Source organism: Chrysochloris asiatica, unplaced genomic scaffold, assembly GCF_000296735.1.
Source record: "Chrysochloris asiatica unplaced genomic scaffold, ChrAsi1.0 scaffold00219, whole genome shotgun sequence".
Classification (NCBI taxonomy): Eukaryota; Metazoa; Chordata; class Mammalia; order Afrosoricida; family Chrysochloridae; genus Chrysochloris; species Chrysochloris asiatica.
The window spans coordinates 1,680,378-1,700,897 of NW_006408737.1; the positions used below are offsets into that span (position 1 = coordinate 1,680,378).

General features: G+C 42.3%; 1 protein-coding gene across 1 annotated transcript in view; it reads right to left on the reverse strand.

The window, feature by feature from the left end:
• NRIP3 (nuclear receptor interacting protein 3) overlaps positions 1 to 20,520 on the reverse strand; it is a 39,005-nt gene that overhangs the window by 11,661 nt on the left and 6,824 nt on the right. Inside the window, exons 3-7 of the mRNA XM_006873028.1 lie at positions 8,457 to 8,618; positions 7,870 to 7,952; positions 4,999 to 5,138; positions 4,295 to 4,347; positions 4,087 to 4,181 (exon numbers count right to left, since the gene is read on the reverse strand). Of these exons, the coding sequence (XP_006873090.1) occupies positions 4,087 to 4,181; positions 4,295 to 4,347; positions 4,999 to 5,138; positions 7,870 to 7,952; positions 8,457 to 8,618 (533 nt within the window). The remainder of the gene's footprint in view (positions 1 to 4,086; positions 4,182 to 4,294; positions 4,348 to 4,998; positions 5,139 to 7,869; positions 7,953 to 8,456; positions 8,619 to 20,520) is intronic.

Sequence of the window (20,520 nt, forward strand, 5' to 3'; positions counted from 1 at the left end):
CTTGACCTCCTGACCGGGTCTGCACGGTCTGCATCAGATTCCCCCTTATTTATTGTTTGTTTCAGTGTATATTTTTAACTGTTAGAACTTAATTTTATTGGCTTCTTTCTATTAAAATGATTATAAATCTTGATTCTGGTGATCATCACTTAAGAGCCAGGCTGGGTAAGCCTTTTGACATTTTTCACTTAGAATAAAAAGATAAAAATGACAGAAAACCTTTTGAGGTGGACTGGCAGTATCTTCTGAGTACTGGCAGAAGTGTACTTTTAGATTATGATAACTCCTGTCATAGCTAAAACATGCTGTTATGGTCACTGTTTAACTGTACTCTTTACTAGAAATATATTAAAAGGTAAGTTTCCATCACCTGTAAAACACATTTATTTAGAATACTATATAGATGATAGTTCCAACCGTAGATTGAGGGTCATTCAACCCCTTCCCCTTCCCACACCTCTTATTTGTTTGCATTAAATATTTTCTTTTCTAGAAACATTCTGTTAATTAACCCACCATAAAAGATTGCCCTCATTTATATTTAACTTGAGTACCTCCCATTTGCTATTTTGTAATCTATCAACAGAAGTAGTAATATTTCAGAAATGTGTATTATTATTACTTCCGTTGATAGATTATAAAACCAAGCTCAGAAGGGTTCATTAATTCACCCAAAGAAATACAACCAGTAAGAGGGAGATGAGGGTCTAGTAACAATGGAGGAGTCGAGGAACAAAAATAAAGCCTTGGGTTCAGAAGACCCTGGGGATGAACACCACTGTACTGAGGTTGCCTTCCCCTACCTTTAAGGCTGAAGCCATAACATAAAGACTGTCAGACAAACACACAGAGGGGCAAGATTTCACTTTATTGTTACATCAGTCTCACAGATAAACCTGACACACTCAGAAACACAGAGTAGATAAAGTGCCAATGCAAAGGCCTAGTAACAGAGGGAGGGAGGAATCCAGTTCCTCTCCTCCATGTCCCCAGCCTGGAAAGGTATTTCTATACACACAGTGAGGGCAGCTGACATACCAGGCAATCTATTCTATAGACACTTGGAGCTGAGGAATAGAAAATCTTACCAGGTATGATCTACTGTAGGTTAAAGAAATAGAAAATTCACTCCTTAAATGAGTCAGGCACAGAAAAAACAAATGATAGAAACAGTATTTTTCAACACCCTGTATTATGATCGGACAACTGCAATAGGTAACAGTTCTATAAGGTTATTTCTTGCTACTGCATGTCTTCTTCAGAACTCTGACCTGGGTAGATGCTTCTCCACCCCATCACCAATGCCCAGCCACAGGCACCAGAGAGAATTTTCTAGCAGACTGGGAAAAAGTGACCCAGAACTGACCTCACAAGCTTATCTTGCCAGCCCCACAAAGACGACTCAGTGCTTTCTCATGAACATCAAGGAGTTATGGCTCTCAAATTGTCAATTTGGCAGCATTTAAAGAAGTCTACTGAAGATTTTCATAATTGCCTCTAGACATTTTTAGGTGCCTCTATCAAGCCTAGGGTTTAAAGCACAATTATTTGGTTAGAGAATGATAATGTATGGCTGTACAGGGTGAGACTGTGATAACCTAAGGTCATATCATCCCAATGGTTTCTATGCCAAATGGAAAAATCAGAAGGATTACTAAAAGCTATATGATTATGATATGAACTCAAAGAGCCAGAAGACATGTCTTTCCAGAACCTGAGACTTCGTGGCCTTACTTTATCCACAGAGAATCTAAATAAGGAAAAACCAGGCCAGGGAACCTCCAACAGGTCTTAACTGGAGTCAAAAGTCAAGGCTCAGAGTGGAACTTTTAAGTAGGGAAGTAAGGTGTGAAGTATTTCTCTTCAGTCATATGATAAGCAGCAGCTTAATGAGGCCATGAGAGATAAGAGAGGAGAGTGGGGAGGCCTCAATGGAGAGGGGCAGGTCCTTCCTAAGTAAGAGAATGGCTGGAGCTGGAGGGGCACTGAAGGCTGCTGAGCTTCGGAAGTGCCCTCCTCTACTGTGGCTTTGCTTACTTTTCCCCACTAGCTTCCTCTGTAGAGGCTAAGGGAAGGGGGCCAGGGAAATGACCCAGTGAGAACTGGCTGCAGCAGAGCTTCCTCACTGCTCAAATGCAGGTCATCAAATTCCTAGTTCCTGGAGACCTGCTATGAGATCAAAAACATGTAGAGTTCCAAACAGCTATTTGGTAGGGCCAGTGGCTGAAAACCAGATTCTCAATGGGCCTGGCAAGGTTCAAAGTAGGACCCATGAAACACTCTGGGGATTACTGTTATGACCAAGGGCAAATGGGCATCTTTTGAAAGGATACCCACAGCTGGATACTTCTGTGACTTCATTACAGATACTTGTGTGCCTAAGCTGGCACCCCAACAAGAAAGAAGACTCTGTGTTCTCCCCTATCTTTGAGCGGTGTCAGGAAATATTATGCAGTTCGAAAGATTGCCCTTACCACTGCGAGCTCCTGCCCTGCTTCCATCTTTGTATCAGTACAGGATGAAGAGTGTCATACTCCTCAATTCCCTGCCTGCAAGTTTCATTTTCTACTTCCATCCTCTCAACTAATCCCTCCGTTACTCCCTTCTGTTCTGTGCCTGTTTAGGTACTTGAGACCTTGGATATTAGGGGAATAAATGAGAATAATGCCCAGATTATTTACTGAAGTTTTCAATTTCATCTCAGAGAGGGATTAATGTTCCTCCCCATTCCTTCCATTCCCTTCCAAGAAGTACAAAGTGAGAATCCATCTCATTCATTTTTGTGCATTTAGCTTCTGGGCAACAAAATTAAGGGCCTGGATATCACATTTTGGGGGCTAGGAACTTTGAGTGGGCTTAGCACACAGGAGGGAGGTCCTTCTAAAATTGTTAAAAGCAAATTCTTACTCTACCCTACCTTTTAACATGTTCATACAGCTTTACTCTCCTCTAAAGGCTTGAGGACAAATGAGACAGTGTGGGAAAATGAATGTAGTCTTGGTTTGGAAGTTGGGTCTGAGATCTAGGTCCCTTTCTGCCACTGACTCAGTATATAATATTAGGCAGTCCACTTGCCTCTCTAGACCTTTAAATGCAATAGTTGGACTAGATGGTCACTCTGGACTCTTTCAGATTCACATTTGAATAATCAATGCATGAATTAGAAAAAATTCTAATTCCAAGACATGGGTCTCCTGTATCTCTTTGAAATAGCTGAAAGGAGGTAAAGGTCAGGTTCCTGTTTATTATACAGTTAGCTCAGGGAATCGTGGTGTGGTGCTGTGGGTTAATGCACTGGACTGCAAGGTCAGTTTAAATTGCAAACTTAGTGGTTCAAGCTCATCAGCTGCTCCTCAGAAACCCTATACAGGGTCACTATGAATTGGAACCAACTTGACAGCACTTAACAACGACAGGGAAAGAAGCAAGTGTGTCTATGGAGAACTAGAACCTGGCAGCCCCTATATTGACTAATAAAAGCTAATTCCTAGAGGATGCAGAGAAATAGGCCATAAGTGAGACCTGGCAGTGTCAAAAGGTCTATAAATCAAGTGATCAATGGAGTAAAAAACAACGGCTATAACCAGACAAAATCTCTAAGCACAGACTATAGTCTAGAGAGGTCTGGGTGGGGAGGAGTCCCTGGAGCTTCTAGTAGAGGGAAGGACTTGGTCCACAGCAAGTTGCTACTGCATTTGGTACTGCGATCTGTCAATCTGGTGTGTGTATGCATACGTGCAGACACGCTGCAGGCTGTAGTTATGCTTCTGAGGTGCTGAAATGAGAAAGAAATATCAGAAGAAATGATAACAAATGTAAAAAGATTAGGCTGGAGATAATTTTGGTTTAAAAGCTATTCATCTTCCTCACTACTCTGTGTGACATCATCATTGCTCATTCTGAAGTGTGAGCTGAAGAGTTTTGTGTGATGGGAAACTCTGCGGGGGGTGGGTAGGGAGGGGCAGGCTTATAATATGATTGGAGATCACAGGCAGGACACAACCCCATATCCTGTTTGATATGCCCCAGTTCCCTGCAGCTCATTACAGATGGATTTAACTTGCCCTGACCCATCTGGGTACTCACTTGTCTTCATTCAAGGAAACTGTCTCCACAAAAGGGATTTCTTCTTTGTCTGTCTTGCCCATAATCAGCCGGTGCTTGTCCAGATTTATGATGCACTGAAAACAAAGGAGAATTACTGGTCCCTGTTAATGATACCATTATGGAGTCCCATATAAGAAGATCCCTGTTTCAGAGAGGAGGTATGAAAGGGAAAGTGGAATCAACCTACCTTTAGGGATCGCAGTGTCTGCAGACCAAGGGACAAGGTTTTCTCACTGTCCTCTGAAAAACAGCATAGGTGTAAGACTCAGCTATTTCTAAGCTCATTTGGAGGGCAACCTGATCAGTTATTAGGTGCCTGCCATCTATTATCCATCCATCCATCTGTCTGTCCATCCATCCAACAAACATTTGTTGGGAAACTATTACACTAAATAATTTGCTCAGATAATATAGTTAAAAGACAACAGATCCAGGATTAAAACCTAGCTCTATCTTTTTAACTCTAAAGGAAAAAGTCCTTTAGAGAAAAACCAGGCACTGAAGAGTAGTCTAGTATAGAATGCATAAGCAAAGTACAGAAAGGAAATATTGGGAAACTCTCTTAAGTATTAATGGAAGATATTGTCTCTTCCTCCAAGTAGCTCATAAAAAGGTCTGAAGCGCCTTTTTCATCTGAAAACAAAAATATTTGCTTCTTGCTCCTTGAATTTCTTTTTTGGACAGATTATCAGTGTGTCTTAAATGTAGTTCAGGGCCCATCTGGTACTTTGGAAGGCAACAATTAGAATAAGATCTGTATTACTATAAAGTGGTAACTTGGGATTTTGAAGAAGTCATTATTTACAGGGCTGTGATCTCATGAGAATTCGCTGGAGGTAAGAGAAGGGTTTACATTAGGGGCCTATAGGTCCAGCCCCGCAAACTACTTACCAACCACAGCTGCTGGGCAATCAAGGCGGAGGGAGCCCAGTGTGATCACTAGATGCTCAATCTGGCCCACTACTTTGAGATGCCGGGGTAGAGAAAGTTTCTCCCCTTCATGTTTGTGAGATCTGACATACTCCTTAAGCCTGCATCAGAGAGGAAGACACCAGAGTCCAGTTGGCAGAGATTTCTGGTAGAATCTGGCAAGGTCTACCTTCTGACCCCACAGCTGGAATTCTCTAGGGATTTCCTTGGATTAATTTACATACAAAAGAAAAAAAAGTCTGTTTTTCAGCACTTTGTTCTAAACATGCCAGAGGGATATCAAAAAAAACAAGATTCAGCTCCTGTGTTCAAAAACTTACACTTACTAGCTGCACTGATGAAAGAAGGGAATTGACATACTCAAGAATCCTATTCTACATCCTAACATCCCTAACTATGGAAGGCAGTTTAGTCAACATGTCCCTTTCTACTCATAATAGATCTTATAGAAGGCAGGTTAATCCAGTCTTCTTGTTGTTAAGAGACGATGAGTTGGTCCCGACCCATAGTGACCCATAGGGTTTCCGAGGAGTGACTGGTGAGCTTGAACTAATGACCTTACAGTTCAAACTGACTTTGTAGTCTAGCGCATTAACCCACAGCACCATCCCAGGACTCCAGTCTTAGAAGATGTTTTATGTCTAACTTTCTCTATGTCCTTTTATATTTTCTTTTTGTCAATGTACCATCATCAATTTCTTTCAGGTTATAAAGTCACTGGGGCAGGTACTTATTTGGTAAGTGCGTTGGTATTGGTGTCAGCATGGAATTCAAACAGAAAGCTCTGATTAATGTAACGTCTGTGTAGGGGAGGGCGGAAAGGAATGGCACCAGGGTCTCACACAGTTACATAAGTTGACTGGAACAACTAGCACCAGAGCTATTATGGTTGGTAGATAAATACTTAATTATGGACTTTCTGTGCCAATACTTCTGCTTTCCTCCATTTCCTCTCCTTTGCTGTTATAGTCCATCCAAAAGAAAATAATTGCAGTTTTACAGATGGTTATTAATTCCTCTGGAATCATGGCAGTCTGCTGCCTAATTATGCACAAGTACATTCTTAGTTTTTCTGGAACCATCTTGTTGCACTATATCTCATCTCTCCACATACTAAGGCTCAGGATTCTTCCCACAAGAGCCCTTGTGCCCTGCATTCCCCCCATGACTCTAAATAGCAATATTCAAAATCCATAGATCCACTTTCAAAGTGTATACAGTGCTGGTCAGGGGTGAGATGAGAAAGAACAAAGGTCAATGATTTATACAAATCAAATCGTATGCAAACCCTATCTAGGAATATGAACATCTTGAACCTAGTTCAAACAGCCTACTATATCTATCTATCCTTACTGTCGCTGTTGTTGCCACTGAGTTGGTTGTGATACTCTATATGGTTTCCGAAACTATACATTTTTACAGTAGCAAAAAGCCGCATCCTTCACCCACAGAGCAACTGGTGGAGTCGAACTGCTGACCTTGTGGCTAGTAGTACAACTTATAACTCACCATGCCACCCGGGTCCTGCAGATAGGCTTGTTGTTATTGTGAAGTGCCGTTGAGTCAGTTCCAACTCACATTGACCCTTTCTTTATAGGGTTTCCAAGGACAACTGGTGGGTTTCAACCACTGACCTTGAGGTGAGCAGTCCAGTGATCACCTACAGCATGACACCGGGACTCCGTATCTATTCTTCTTCTTGTTGTTAAGTGCCGTCGAGTCGATTCCGACTCATAGTCACCCTGTACAGGGTTTTCAAGGCTGTAAATCTTTACAGGAGCAGAAAGCCTTACCTTTCTCCAACAGAGTAGCTGGTAGATTTGAACTACTGACCCTGAGGTCAGCAGCCCAGCTCGTAATCCACTATGCTACCAGGGCTCCTTATGATGTATTCTAGTAATTGTTTTATTACAGAGATTTGGGCTAGGGAATGATTTATCACATTTAGGGTTGGAGATGTGGGAAAAATGTTGGGTTGATTGTCCAGATATTGGGCAAGACTCCAGAGCTCATATAGCACTTTGGAAGAAAGAGAAGGAAGAAGAAAATACATAAAAGTAGAGATTGCAGAATAAGGCGGCATGATAGAAAATGGCTTTCTTTGACTAAAAGAGTGAGGACCCAAATCTACCTGCTAGAAAACTTAAGTTATTTGCTATCTGAAGTGTTTGCCTCACACCCAGTCCCCAGCAGAAGCAGCAGGAGAATATGATTTGCAGAAAGGAAACTACTGGCTAATCAGGCCCAGCAGTAATCCACTTCCCACTGTCAATCTGACTCACATTTCTTAGGACAAGCAGAGTGGCCTTCAAAAAGCTGAGGCCAACTATGTCTCTGTTTTTACTCATGTGCGATAACTCCTAATTTGTCATCTGGCTGATCAGGGAAAGGCACACACCAGCCAGGGGTCTCATACTCTCTTGCTCCAGATTCAAGAAGTCTCTGTTCAGAAATTATTGTTGTCAAGTGCCGTTGAGTCGAGATCGACCCATAGTGACCCTGTATAGGGTTTCCAAGGAGCAGCTGGTGAGCTTGAACTGCCTGCCTTGTAGTTCAAACGGCTTTGCAGTCTGACACATTAACCCACAGCGCCACACCAGGACTTAATAAGTGCGAGTTAATGGAGAACCTGAGGCTTGCCTGGCACACTGATTTCTATAAGCTGCCTAAAACCCCACCATTCTTCCTCTCTACTAAGGATTCTTGTTCCTGCTAAAATTCTGCACACTTTTCTTAGAGCCTCTGTGGAGATGCTCCCCATCTGTAACCAAAAGGAGATCTACAAAGAGTGCATTCACATCTGACTCCCACCCAGCACAACTGGCTACTTACCCCAATCTGTCCACACAGGCTGAGGAGATGAGATTATGTTGACAGCCTGTGTCAACTAAGGCTTTTACATCCTTTCCGGCACACTGTAGAGAGGAAATACACTGTTCAAAAGGAGCCAGCGGAACAAAGGAAAGGGAGCTGCAGGCAGCAGGCAGAAGATGTCACATATAGACAGGGTTGGCGAGCACCCTGACAATCAGTGGTGAATTCTCTGTCTCATCTTTATCCACTGCTGAGTCTAACTTTGAGTGACTCTCCTTCCTGCTGAATCCAATAGAGGATCCCAAAGACTTTGGGTGTTTTATTCCACAACCCAGGGAGCTTTTCATCTTTTTTCTTTTTTAATCATCATATATCCTTTGGCAAGTCTGATGAAATCTTTGGTTCTTCCTCCCTTAAAGATGCACATGCAGATGTTTGCATGCACTCTAGTGTTGCATGGAATGCCTCCTTTAAAATCTATTAATGAATTTCATGATAAACCCACAATTCTATAAAGTGTTTGGAGGAGAGGGCCACTCTTGGGATCACAGAGGATCCCAGATCCTACTTTCCAGAAATTCCCAAAGCTACCCTTAGAACATTACCTGGCAAGAAACCAAGATCATGTCATCATCCTCGGACTTCTTTAGACTCTCAGACTTAGCCTGATTGAGTCTGTTGGTCTTGGAGGCCCAAGGGACGCGGCTGCTTCGGAGCTTAGACAGGTTGGTTTCCATGAGGCGTCTCTGCAGAATGTTATGAGGTTGCTTGAGGAATAGAAAGCAGAGGCTTTTTAGTGATGGGCCATTTCCCCCCTCTCCCTCTGTCCCCAAGGTGTCAGAGAAATAATGAAGGTGCCTCACATAACTGAGCTCTACTGTTGCTTTTTAAATTTATTCTCCTTTCTAGTGGGGGCTTCATTAGTATTGTCAGTTGTTATTGTTATTAAAAGCCATTGACTTGGTTCCAACTTATAGTGATGCTGTATAGGGTTTCCAAGCAGTGGCTGGTGAGTTTGAACCGCCGACCTTGTGGTCAGCAGTTCATATCCTACAGCACCATACCAGGTACTCCAGATCAAGTATATAAACCAAATTGTAGAAGGCCTCCTTGAGTGAATGAAAGAGCAAGAAAGGCCACTGGGAAATGTAGAGATCTTGGGAAACTTACGACTCACACTATGTGGACCTGCTGCCTCCCCTCCCCTAACAACGGCAAAGTGGCATTATTCCCGTGGAATACATGATCTCTATATATTCCCAAGTAACTGGAAGGGCAGTTACCAAAAGGGCAGCTCATTCTCCCAGGCTGAAAAAGCCTACCCACCCTGTCAGTCAGAAGCTCTTCTTATTTCTATTTTAAGTCTCACTGCCTCACAGTCTTAACTTCTTGGACCCAGCCTACAAATGCCTTGGTGGCCTGGCCCCTGTGGGTTGTGCCATTGAAGGGGGTGGAGTGGAGTGGGGTGGGGTGTAAAGACAGAAATCCATATTTTTTAAATAACATTATTAGGAGACACACTTTAGACTGTAGGATAACTTAAAATAATCATTCTAACTGGTATCCTCTGGACTCAAACTACTGACTTTTCCTGCCACATGCTCTCTTCAATAGGCCAAAAAGTGAGGCCATAAAAAGGAATACATAAGAGGGACAAGCAAAAAAAGGAAGACCCCAACAAGATGGATCAGTACAGTGGCAGTAGCAATATAGGCTCAAGCTTAAAAACAGTTGTGAACTAAAAGGAGAAAAAACAATTCTTTGCTGGTGACTGAATATACACAGGATAGTTTGGGTGCAGGGGGGGAGGCGGTGGTGGACAATCACAAGAACGGGGAGGAGAATGGAAAAACAAGGAAGATGGGAGAACAGGTTTGCATGGGCTACGTGGAACAGAGGTAAATAGTGATGTATGCTTAACCTTGGAACAATAGGGCTCTGGGATCCAGGGATTGAAGCATGGCTTGAATGGGTAAAAGAGGGGAAATAATTTTAATGTGCTTGGCTATCTTTTTTTTTATGTTTATTGTTTTTTGAAAAGGGTTTTTTTTTTTGTTTATCTGTGTTTTATTTACTTTGCAAAGGGTTTTTTTTTTTTTTTAATGTTTTATTGTGAATTATATGATAGTTTACATGGGAGAACATTAGCTTCCCATTCATCTTATTGTATATTGTTTCATTGCTATGGTTACAATCCCCTCCATGCATCATCAACCAACCAGATGGTTGCAAGCCTGCCCCCCTGTCGTCAGCACACAGCCCCTCTCCCTCTCTGGGTTCAAAGTCCCCAGCCACTCACTCCATCTCTCCACGTCATCGTCTCTGCCTCCATCTTTGGCATCATTGCTTCTCTGGGTAGGGTTCTGCTCTCCACTTTTCTTCCTTGATGTTCCCAGCAACCTTTGCAAAGTTAATCACTCCCCTCTTTTTGCCACAAAACATCTACCTTTGCATTTCCAACTCTTACAATCAGTCCTGATAACAGTTATTCACTATTGCATCACAAGAGACCTATCAGCATCTTTTTTCATCAGCCCTTCCTAGACAGATTGGATACTACTCAGAGGAGATTCTACCTTGCTGCTCCACGCCCTCTGGATCTAGGTTCCCTCTTGAAAGCTTGTAAGCCAGTCACTTCTTGCCTCTGTAGCGCCTCCCCCGTCTGGGTAGCCAATGTCCAAGTTGCCCACCCCTGTCCACTCCATGTATGGAGGGGGTGAGAATGATCCTCACACTGTGAAGATTTGTTCCCTCTTTTGAGCTACTGCATCCATAGGTGTAGGTCAGGTTTATCAAATTGTATCAGATTACTCTTTTTCCTCTTCTTTCTTCTTTTAGTTGAGTTCTGATCATCCAGTCATTGAAGCCAGGTCAAATGGGTATTATCTGCAAGTGTGGGTGTACTTAAGCATGTGCCCTCTCTTCTTATCAGCTAGATGCTTCACTCTCCACTCTAGTCCTCTGTAGCTATGTCAAGAGTTCAAGAGTCCCTAGGTCTTGCCACACTGCTGGCCAACCAGGTCTCCACCCGGGGTTCACAGGAGTCTATTGAGCATTGTAGGGCTTAGCTTGCAGCCTCATTGCTGTTTCCCTCACTTCCTCTTATCGGTAATGAATGTGGTCACCAATCAGAGCATGTATTCCCATTGCATCTTAGTCTTAGAAAGAGGTTTGCCCTGAGGGGACTTGACCACTTGCCTTGATGTCTGCTGGGTGAGCCGCTTGTTTGTTCTTGTAGTAATCAGTTGGTCTGCCGATATTGTTTTGTATTTTCCTGCTGGTCTTTCTTTCTTTCAAGAATTATCATGTTCTTCTGGCCACTCCAGGCTGGTCTACTTGTCCTTTCAAGTGGAAATTTCCCACCTCAGAAGATTCTGGATGCTGTTCAGGATTCCACCTATGGTCTTATGTAATGCACAGGCTCCACAGGAAGCCTCCTTCACTGGGCACTTTGTAGCCCCATTTTAGGTATTCCAATCAGTTATATGCCGAAGACAGACTTACAAGCTTTCTATGGTGATATATCTGGCTATTCCTTTCTCTCCCCCTCAGGTGACTTTGGCTGTCTTTAAATCTTGGTTTCCCTTGCCTACTATTGTAAAATAGACACTTGCAAGAGGGAGAAAGGAATAGCCAGAAACATCACCATAAAAAGCTTTTAAGTCCATCTTCAACCTATAACTGATTTTGCTGTTGTTGTTATGTGCCATGGCGTCGGTTCTGACTCATAGTGAGCCTGTACAGGATTTCCGAGGCTGTAAATCTTTACTGAGCAGAAAGCCTCATCTTTCTCCCATGGGAATACCTAAACTGGGGCTAGAACTTGCCCAGCGAAGGAAGCTTCCTGTGGAGCCTCTGCATTACATAAGACCATAGGGGGAATCCAGAATTCCATCCAGAATCTTCTGAGGTAGGAAATTTCCACATGAAAGGACAAGCAGACCGGCCTGGAGTAGCTAGAAGAATAGAAGATACTTCTTGAAAGAAAGACCAGCAGGAAAAATAAAAAATAATAACGGCAGTCTGACTGAATACTACAAGAACAAGCAAGTTGTTCACCCAGGAGCCATCAAGGCAAGCGGTCGGGTCCCCTCAGGGCAAACCCCCTTCCAAGACTGAGACTCAAGGGGACTACATGAGCAGGCATGTGGTCTTGCTGGTGACCACGTTGGTCTCTGATAAGGGGAAGTGGGGGGAAAACAGCAATGAAGTTGTGAGCTAACTCTGACCACGTTTAATAGACTCCTGTAAACCTGGATTGACACCTGGTTGGCCAGCAGCATGGCAAGACCTGGGGACTCCTGGGCCCACAGACAGGGACATGTACACAGAGGATTAGAACAGAGTGTGAAGCATCCAGCTGATATAATGCACAAGAACACCAATACCTGCAGAGAGTACCTACTTGACCTGGCTTCAATGACTGGATGATCAGAACTCCACTAGAGAAATGAAGAGGGAAAAAAGAAAAATCTGCTATAATTTGATGAACTTGACCTATACTTAACGGATGTAGTAGCTCAAAAGAGGGTACAAATCTTTACAACGAGGATCATTCCCACCCCCTTGGTACACAGGGTTGGGCAACTTAGACATCGGTTACCCAAAATGGGGGACTACAAAGGCAAGAAGTGACTGGCTTACAAGCTTTCAAGAGGGAGCCTAGTTCTTGAGGGTGTAGGGGAAGATAGAATCTCTACTGAGTGGTTTCCAACCTGTCTGGACGGGGCTGATGAAAGGAGATGGGGATAAGGATTTTGTGGTTCAATAGTGAAATTTGCTATTAGGATGGATTGTGAGTGTTGAAAATGTAAAGGTAGACGTTGTGTAACAAAAGGAGGGGAGTGGTTGATTTTGCAGTTCTGGAGTGGAGGACCCTGGGACTATGAAGGGAGAAGAGTGGAGAGTGGAACCCTATCCAGAGAAGCAGTGATGCCAGAGATGGAGGCAAAGATGATGATGTGGAGAGATAGAGCGGCTGGGGACTCTGGACTCAGGGAGGGAGATGGGCTGTGTGCTGACAGTCAGGTGCAGGCTTGTGGGGTATAACCTTTGGTTGTTTGGTGATGCATGGAGGGGACTGTAATCATTGCAATGAAATGGAATACGATAGGATGAATGTAAAGCTGATCATCCTATCACTTAATTCACAATAAAAATTTACAAAAAAAAAAAAAGAATGCATTTAGTTCCAAAAGAAAGACCTAAATATGATGACTTCTGAAACTGTTCTACCAAATGTCCCTCAGATTACCCTATGGAGAAGTTCAGAGTCAACAAGCCTTACCCATGCCTGTAAATTAGTTTGCTAGTTCACCATTCTTCAACAACCATAGACAATCAAAGATCAACAGACTTGTAACAAAACCCCTCACATGGAAGATAGAGAGAACAGAGCAAATTAATGTAGGGCAGAGTGCAATTAAGAGAAAACAGAAAATCTCCATTCAAACAATATCTTTTATTCCATTTAAATGAAATGTCCATAATAGGCCAATATATAAAAAGACAGAAAGTAGACGAGTGATTGTCTAGGGCTGGAGGCAAGATGAGGGGATTGAGGGATTCATTTTTGAGATGATGAAAATGCTCTGCAATGGATTGTGGTAATGGGTGCACAATTCTGTGAATAGACTAAAAGCCATTGAATTGAATGTGTGCATGGATGCATTATATGGAATTTGAGTTAAAAAGATGTAATAACAACAAAAAACTATTGTGAAGATGAGCAATGATTTTTCTGTTCTGTTGTGCATTGGGTCACAATGAGTTGGAACTGACTTGATAGCGTACAATAAGAAAGAGTTGTTGTTGTTAACTGCCGTTGAGTTGGTTCTGGCTCATAGTGACCCTGTATAGTGTTTCCTTGGAGCAGCTGGTGGGTTTGTGACCTTGTGGTTCATAGTTCAATTCTGATGCTACAGCACCACACCAGGAGTCCACAACAAGAAGTGTTGTTCTAGTTAAGAGCCGTTGAGTTGGTTCTGACTCATAGCAATTCTGTACAGGGTTTCCGAGGAGTGGCTGGTGAGCTTGAACTGCCAACCTTGTGGTGCAAACTGATCTTGCAGTCCAGTGCATTAACCTTCAGTACTGTATCAGGACTCCACAACACAAAGTGGTGGTGGTGGTGTGCCCTGGAGTCAGTTCCGACTCATAGCAACCCTGTACAGGGTTTCTGAGGCTGTAAATCTTAATGGGAGCAGAAAGCCTCATCTTTCTCCCGCAGAATGGCTGGCACTTTTGAACTGAAGACCTTCAGGTTAGCAGCCTGACTTGTAACCACTATGCTATCAGAGTTGCTGTTGTTAAGTGTTGTTATGAGTCAGTTCTGACCCATAGAGACCCTGTATAGGGTTTCTGTGGAGCGGCTGGTGAGCTTCAACCACCAACCTTGCAGTTCAGATGACTTTGCAGTCTGGTCATTAACCCATAGAACCGCAACAAGAGTTGTTGTTGTTAAGTGCTGTCGAGTCGATTCCGACCCATAGCAAACCTGAATAGGATTTCCAAGGAGCAGCTGGTGAGCTTGAACCACCAACTCTGCAGTTCAAATGACTTTGCAGTCTGACACATTAGCCTACAGTGCCACACCAGGACTCCAGGAGTAGAGGACTTTATACCTGTGCTAGGATACCTAACGTTAGAAAGCAGAATGAGGAGTTTAAGCCTGTTCACTGATAGAGTTCAGGAGAGTTTCTATGACAGATATATCCACACTCTATTGTTCCTACCCAAAGTGACCTCCTGGAAGCATAAGTCATTTCTTGAAAAAAAGTAATTTCAGTTGATAAAAGTCTATACGCAAACATCGTATCCTTAGAACACAGTAACACTCAAAATCCCTCCAAGAAGAGTCTAACTCCAAGCTTCTAACACATACTAGATGGCACTTTAATTCTAGAGGGAAGAGAATCCCTTTTAGAAGTCCAGAGTGTAGACTGTTCCCTAAGAAGGGGGTTGAACTGGAGGAAGTCTTGATTATCTGCTACTTTACAGAGTCAGAGCCATGACTCACTGTAACCCTGGTGAGGCGAAGAAATAGATTCCCAAAATACACTGATTGTTGGCAAAGCAGGTTCTAAATTAGTATCCTTAGGGAAAAAGGAGGGGAAGGCATTTATAAAGAAAATGAGTCTTAGTTTCATAAGGAGTTAGAGGAAGTACAGACTGTCAGATTGCCTGATGCTACACTACTAGAATGCTTTGTTCTTCATAAGAAACAGAAACTATTAAATCTACATTCTGTCACTAATAAACCTAGATTCTTAGTTCATGCCATACTAAAACAAGGTGTTTGTTTCTGTTAGTCTCCATTTAACACGGTCTTCCTTTTTCATTTGTCCAGTTTTCATAAGCATGTTGTTGTTGTTAAGTGCCACCGAGTCAGTGTCAACCTGTAGCAACCCTGTATATGGTTTTTGAGGAGCGGCTGGTGAGCCTGAACCGCTAACCTTGCAGTTCAAACCGACCTTGTGGTTCAGTACATTAACCTAGTCTCACACCATTATGAGGGTACTTCAAGGATCATGAGCATTAAAAAAAAAAAAAAAAAAAAAGTTTAATTGTGAATTATGTCATCATTTACATGAGAGAACATTAGTTTTACATTCATTCTATCTTATATTGTTTCATTGCCATGGTTACAATCCCCTCCATGCATCATCAACCAACCAAAGGGTATATACTATAAGCCCGCACCCCAATCGTCAGCACACAGCCCCTCTCCCTTTCTGGATCTAAAGTCGTCATGAGCACTTTAAAAAAAAAAAAGAAAGAAAGAAAAGGGAAAACCAAAAAAGAATTGATTTATTTAAATTATGGTCTTAGCAGGAAAATAAACAAACCTGTCTTGGAAGAATATAGCCAGAATACTCCTTTGAAGCAAGGATGGTGAGATTTTGTCTTGTCTACTTTGGACATATTTATCAGACATGGTCAATCACTAGAGGACATCACGCTTGGTGAAGTAGAGGGTCAGCAAAAAACAAGACCCTCAAACAGACGGATTTCTACAGTGGTTGGCACAGGCTGGCAGGGTTTTGTTCTGTTTTACATGGGTTACCATGAGTCAGAAGCATCTCAGTGGCCCCTAACACCACCACCAGATTATGCCAGAACCAGCTTAGTACCTATTTTCTTACACCTGCCCCATTTTCTGCATTTGAAAATAGCACACATCCCCTTTCGAAAGACATTTGAGTTTGTAGTACAAATGCACCTCGATTTGATTATTTCCCTAGTAATGGACAATAAGCTTGCTTCTGTAATTTTTGCCATTAGAAACCATAGTGCAATATACTCAACACTATTTTTCTTAAAACACACACACACACACACACACACACACGAAACTTTTTATTGTGAATTGAGTGAAGTTTTACAGAGCAGATCATCAGTCTCACATTCATACACTTCTTTTCACTTAGAATGACTGCAGTCCCCTTCCGTGTGCTATCAGTTAACAGTACTCACTTTAATTCTTGTACTCCTCCCTGTGTCTTCCACTACCATCATCTTTCTTCTGCCAATCTCCCTCTCTCTTTTTCTTATAACTCTCCTCCACTGGCGTCTAAGACCACATCTCTGTGTATGCCACTGTTTTCTTTACTTCTGCTCATTTCTTCAACATTTGTGTTCCTTACTGTTTTATCCTCGATCCTTTTTCTCTTATGCCACATATTCTCCAGACAATTTTATTCACTTTCACTGAGCAAATTTCTATCTTTATGATGACTCTATCTCAGGACTAGACCTCTCTCTTGAGTTTTAGACCTATAGATCCACCTGCCTATTTGAACTTCTCTCCTCCATTTAAGACATTCCACAGGCATTTTGTACTTTATTTGCCCCACTAACCTTTCACTTTCTCCCGTACTTTCTACCTTGGTGAGTAAAAATCAGCCTCTGGCACCACCCATATTTTCCTCTCCATTTCTATTACTGATGCTAAGTTCAAGTCATCTCCTAAAACAGCACTTTCATGATTCCTACAGAGGTTCTCTTGACCACTGTATCAAACACAAAATCCTCAAACCATTACTCACCATCCCTGCTACCTTATCTTTAATTATTTATCCATAAAGCCTTTCTACTTTTTTTTTTTTAATTAAATGTTTTTATTTTGCATTGAGTGAAAGTTTACAGGGCACATCATCAGCTTCACATTCAACCATTCAAAGCCTTTCTACTTTTGATTTCTAAGCATCACTTTCTCTAAGCTTCACATTCTTTTTTAGTGATAAAAAGGGCTTGAGATCCTAAGTCCTGTTACGGTTAATATTTTGGATTACTTCCTTTCCACCCACCATACACCCATTCTTGATCCTTCATCTCCCATACCAAGTAACATTGCTATTTTCTCCAAAATATATTGAAACATCTCCCTATCTTTCCTAACTCTAATATAGTTCAAGCAACTACCATTTCTTATCTGTACTGCTACAGCCTCCTGACTTCTTTTGTCTCTTTTTATTTCCTTTTCCAATCTATTCTCTACATGGCAAGCAGACAGAACAGTCAAAAGAAAAGATAAGTTTAGATAATACACTCCTTTACTCAAAATGTTCAATGACTTCCCATGGTTTTCAAACAAAATTCAAATTTCTTAACATGTTCTCCATTTACTGTCTATCTCCTTTTTCGTGCTACAATAGCATTGCTGAGTAGTTGAAACAGAAATTTTTTGACCTGTAGAACTGAAAACATTTACTATTCGCTCCTTAACAGAAAAACTTTGCCAACCCCCAGCTTAGAATACTGGTTAAAAGTATATGCTTTGTAACCAGACTGAGTTGAGTTCAAGTTTGTAAGTACTTTCTAGTATTTTTGTATTAAATGAGATGATCCATATAAAGCATTTATCACTGCTTATTGTTGTTAAGTGCCGTTGAGTTGGTTCCAACTCATAGCGACCCAATATGGAGTTTCCGAGGAGCGGCTGGTGAGCTTGAATTACCGACCTTGCGGTTCAAACCGACCTCGCAGTCCAGCCCATTAACCCACTGTGCCACACCAGGACTCCTACATATAGAATAATAGTAACTATATCACTGGACTGCAAGGTCAAAACTGATTTGATGGCAGTGGATTGTATTGCAGACTATATGCATATGCTTGTTTTTTGTTTAGTTTTTATTGTGAATTATGTGATAGTTTACATGGGAGAACATTAGCTTTACATTCATCCTGTCATATATTGTTTTCACTGCCATGATTACAATCTCCTCCATGCATCATCAAACAACCAAAGGGTGTACCTCGCAAGCCTGTCCCTTGGTCACCACACACAGCCCCTCTCGCTCCTTGGGTTTAGAGTCCCCAGCTGCTCCATCTCTTCACATCATCTTCCTCTCTGGCATCCCTGTTTCTCTGGGTAGGGTCCCACACTCCACTCTTCTCCCTTGATGATCCCAGGAACCTCTGCTTCTGGACTGCAAAGTCAACCACTCCCCTCCTTTTGCTAAAAGAAGTCTACCTTTACATTTCCAACCCTCATAGTCAGTCCTGATAACAATTATTCACTATTGTACCACAAGAGTCTTATCTCCATCTCCATTCATCAGCCCCGTCCAGACAGATTGGATGCCACTCAGTGGAGATTCTACCTTCCCCTGCACCTCCTGGATTTAGGTTCCCTCTTGAAAGCTTGTAAGCCAGTCACTTCTGCCTTTGTAGCCATCCCCCCTCCCTCCATTTTGGTTAACCAATATCTAAGTTGCCCATCCCTGTCTACCCTGTGTACTGAGGGGGTGGGAATGATTCTCACTGTAAAGATTTGTTCTCTCGTTTGAGCTACTATATTCACAGGTATAGGTCAGATTCATCAAATTGTTTCAGATTACTCTTTTTTTCCTCTTCTTTCTTCTTCTAGTCGAGTTCTGATCATCCAGCCATTGAAACCAGGTCAAGTGGGTACTATGTGCAAGTGTGGGTGTTTTAGTGCATCTCCCCTCACTTCATATCAGCTGGGCGCTTCACTTTCCACTCTAGTCCTCTGTGGCTATGTCACTGACTCTGGGCCCAGGGGTCCCCAGGTCTTGCCACACTGCTGGCCAACCAGGCCCCCACCCAGGTTCACAGGAGTCTATTGAACATGGTCAGAGTTTGCTCACAATTTCATTGCTGTTTTCCCCCCACTTTTCCTTATCGGTGACCAATGTGGTCACCAGTCAAACCACATGCCTGCTTGTGTATTCCCCTTTGAGTCGTAATCTTAGAAGGGGGTTTGCATGCATATTTGTTTTAAATTCTCATGTACATTCTAAAATAGAAGTTTGATACTATTTACTTTCATTTCCCTAGAAGATCCTGAAGTCACCTTATTCCATTTTAGTCCTCATATGAGGGGACTTCAAGAAGTTCATGAAAAAATGAAGTGAAAAGATAATGGATAATAGAGTTTTACATGAATTTTTTAAAGTCCACTTGTACACTACCCATAGATGGCCATGGACTCCTGATTGACTCTTACTTCAAGGCCCGTATAAATGCCTTGGAAATCCTAAAGAGCACTATATCTGTGACTTCTCTTTGCTTACCAGCTGAGTATACAACACATGATCCATTCTATCCCTTGGGAACACAGAAAAATTGTCCTTGGGCTTGTAGTTGCTCAAAAAACATATGGGAATCTACCTAAGGCAAATGTCACACTGACGAAGGCCTTCTGTGTTCTGTTTCTTTGCCTTTGCCTCGTGATCCATTAGACATGTCATATCAAAGAAAACAGCCTATTTTTTATTGTTACCTACTTTGTAGAAGTCCTGGTGTGGTACTGTACAATAAGCACTGCCCCACAAGGTCGATTTGAACTGCAAGGTTGGCAGTTCAAACTCACCAGCCACTCCTTGCAAACCCTATTATACAGGGTAACTATGAGTTGGAACTAACTTGATGACATTTAACCACAACAACTTTGTAGATTGGTCTGCGAGGGTAGTTTTTCAGCTGCCCATGCAAGCTGTATTTTTAGAAGAAGGGATCCACATATGAATGGAGAACTGGACCAGGTAACTCTAAAGTATTTCTTCCTCTGAGGTTCCACAGGACACATTCTGGAGGTCACTTCCTCTCTATACAACAATCAGCGGGTTCATCAGGGAATGATGAAGTTATAATCAGATGCTGGTCTCTATCCCTGTTGTCACACCAGACCATAGTAATCACTACTTCAACTGAACTCCTCTAGCACTTACTTAACAACCTGGTGGTATTGAATGGGAGAACTCTGTAGCCACGTTGTTGTTGTTAGGTGCTCAAAGCAACCTTATGCACAACAGAATGAAATGCTGCCCAGTCCTGTGCCAACCTCACAATCTTTGCTACACTTGAGTCCACTGCTGCTGCCACTGTGCCCATCCATCTCGTTGTGGGTCTTCCTCTTTTTCACTGACCCTTCGCTTTACCAAGTGTGATGTCCTTTTTCAGGGACTGGTCCCTCCTAATAATAGGTCCTAAGTATGATGGAATAAAAATTGAAATATTTCAAGAAAGTGAGGTAGCATAAGAGGCACTCACTACTCATCTCTGCCAAGAAATTTGGAAGACAACTATCTGTCTGACTGATTGGAAGAGATCCATATTTGTGTCCATTCCAAAGAGAGGTGACCCAACGGAATGTGGAAATCATCGGACAATCTCTTTGATATCTCAAGTGAGTAAAGTTTT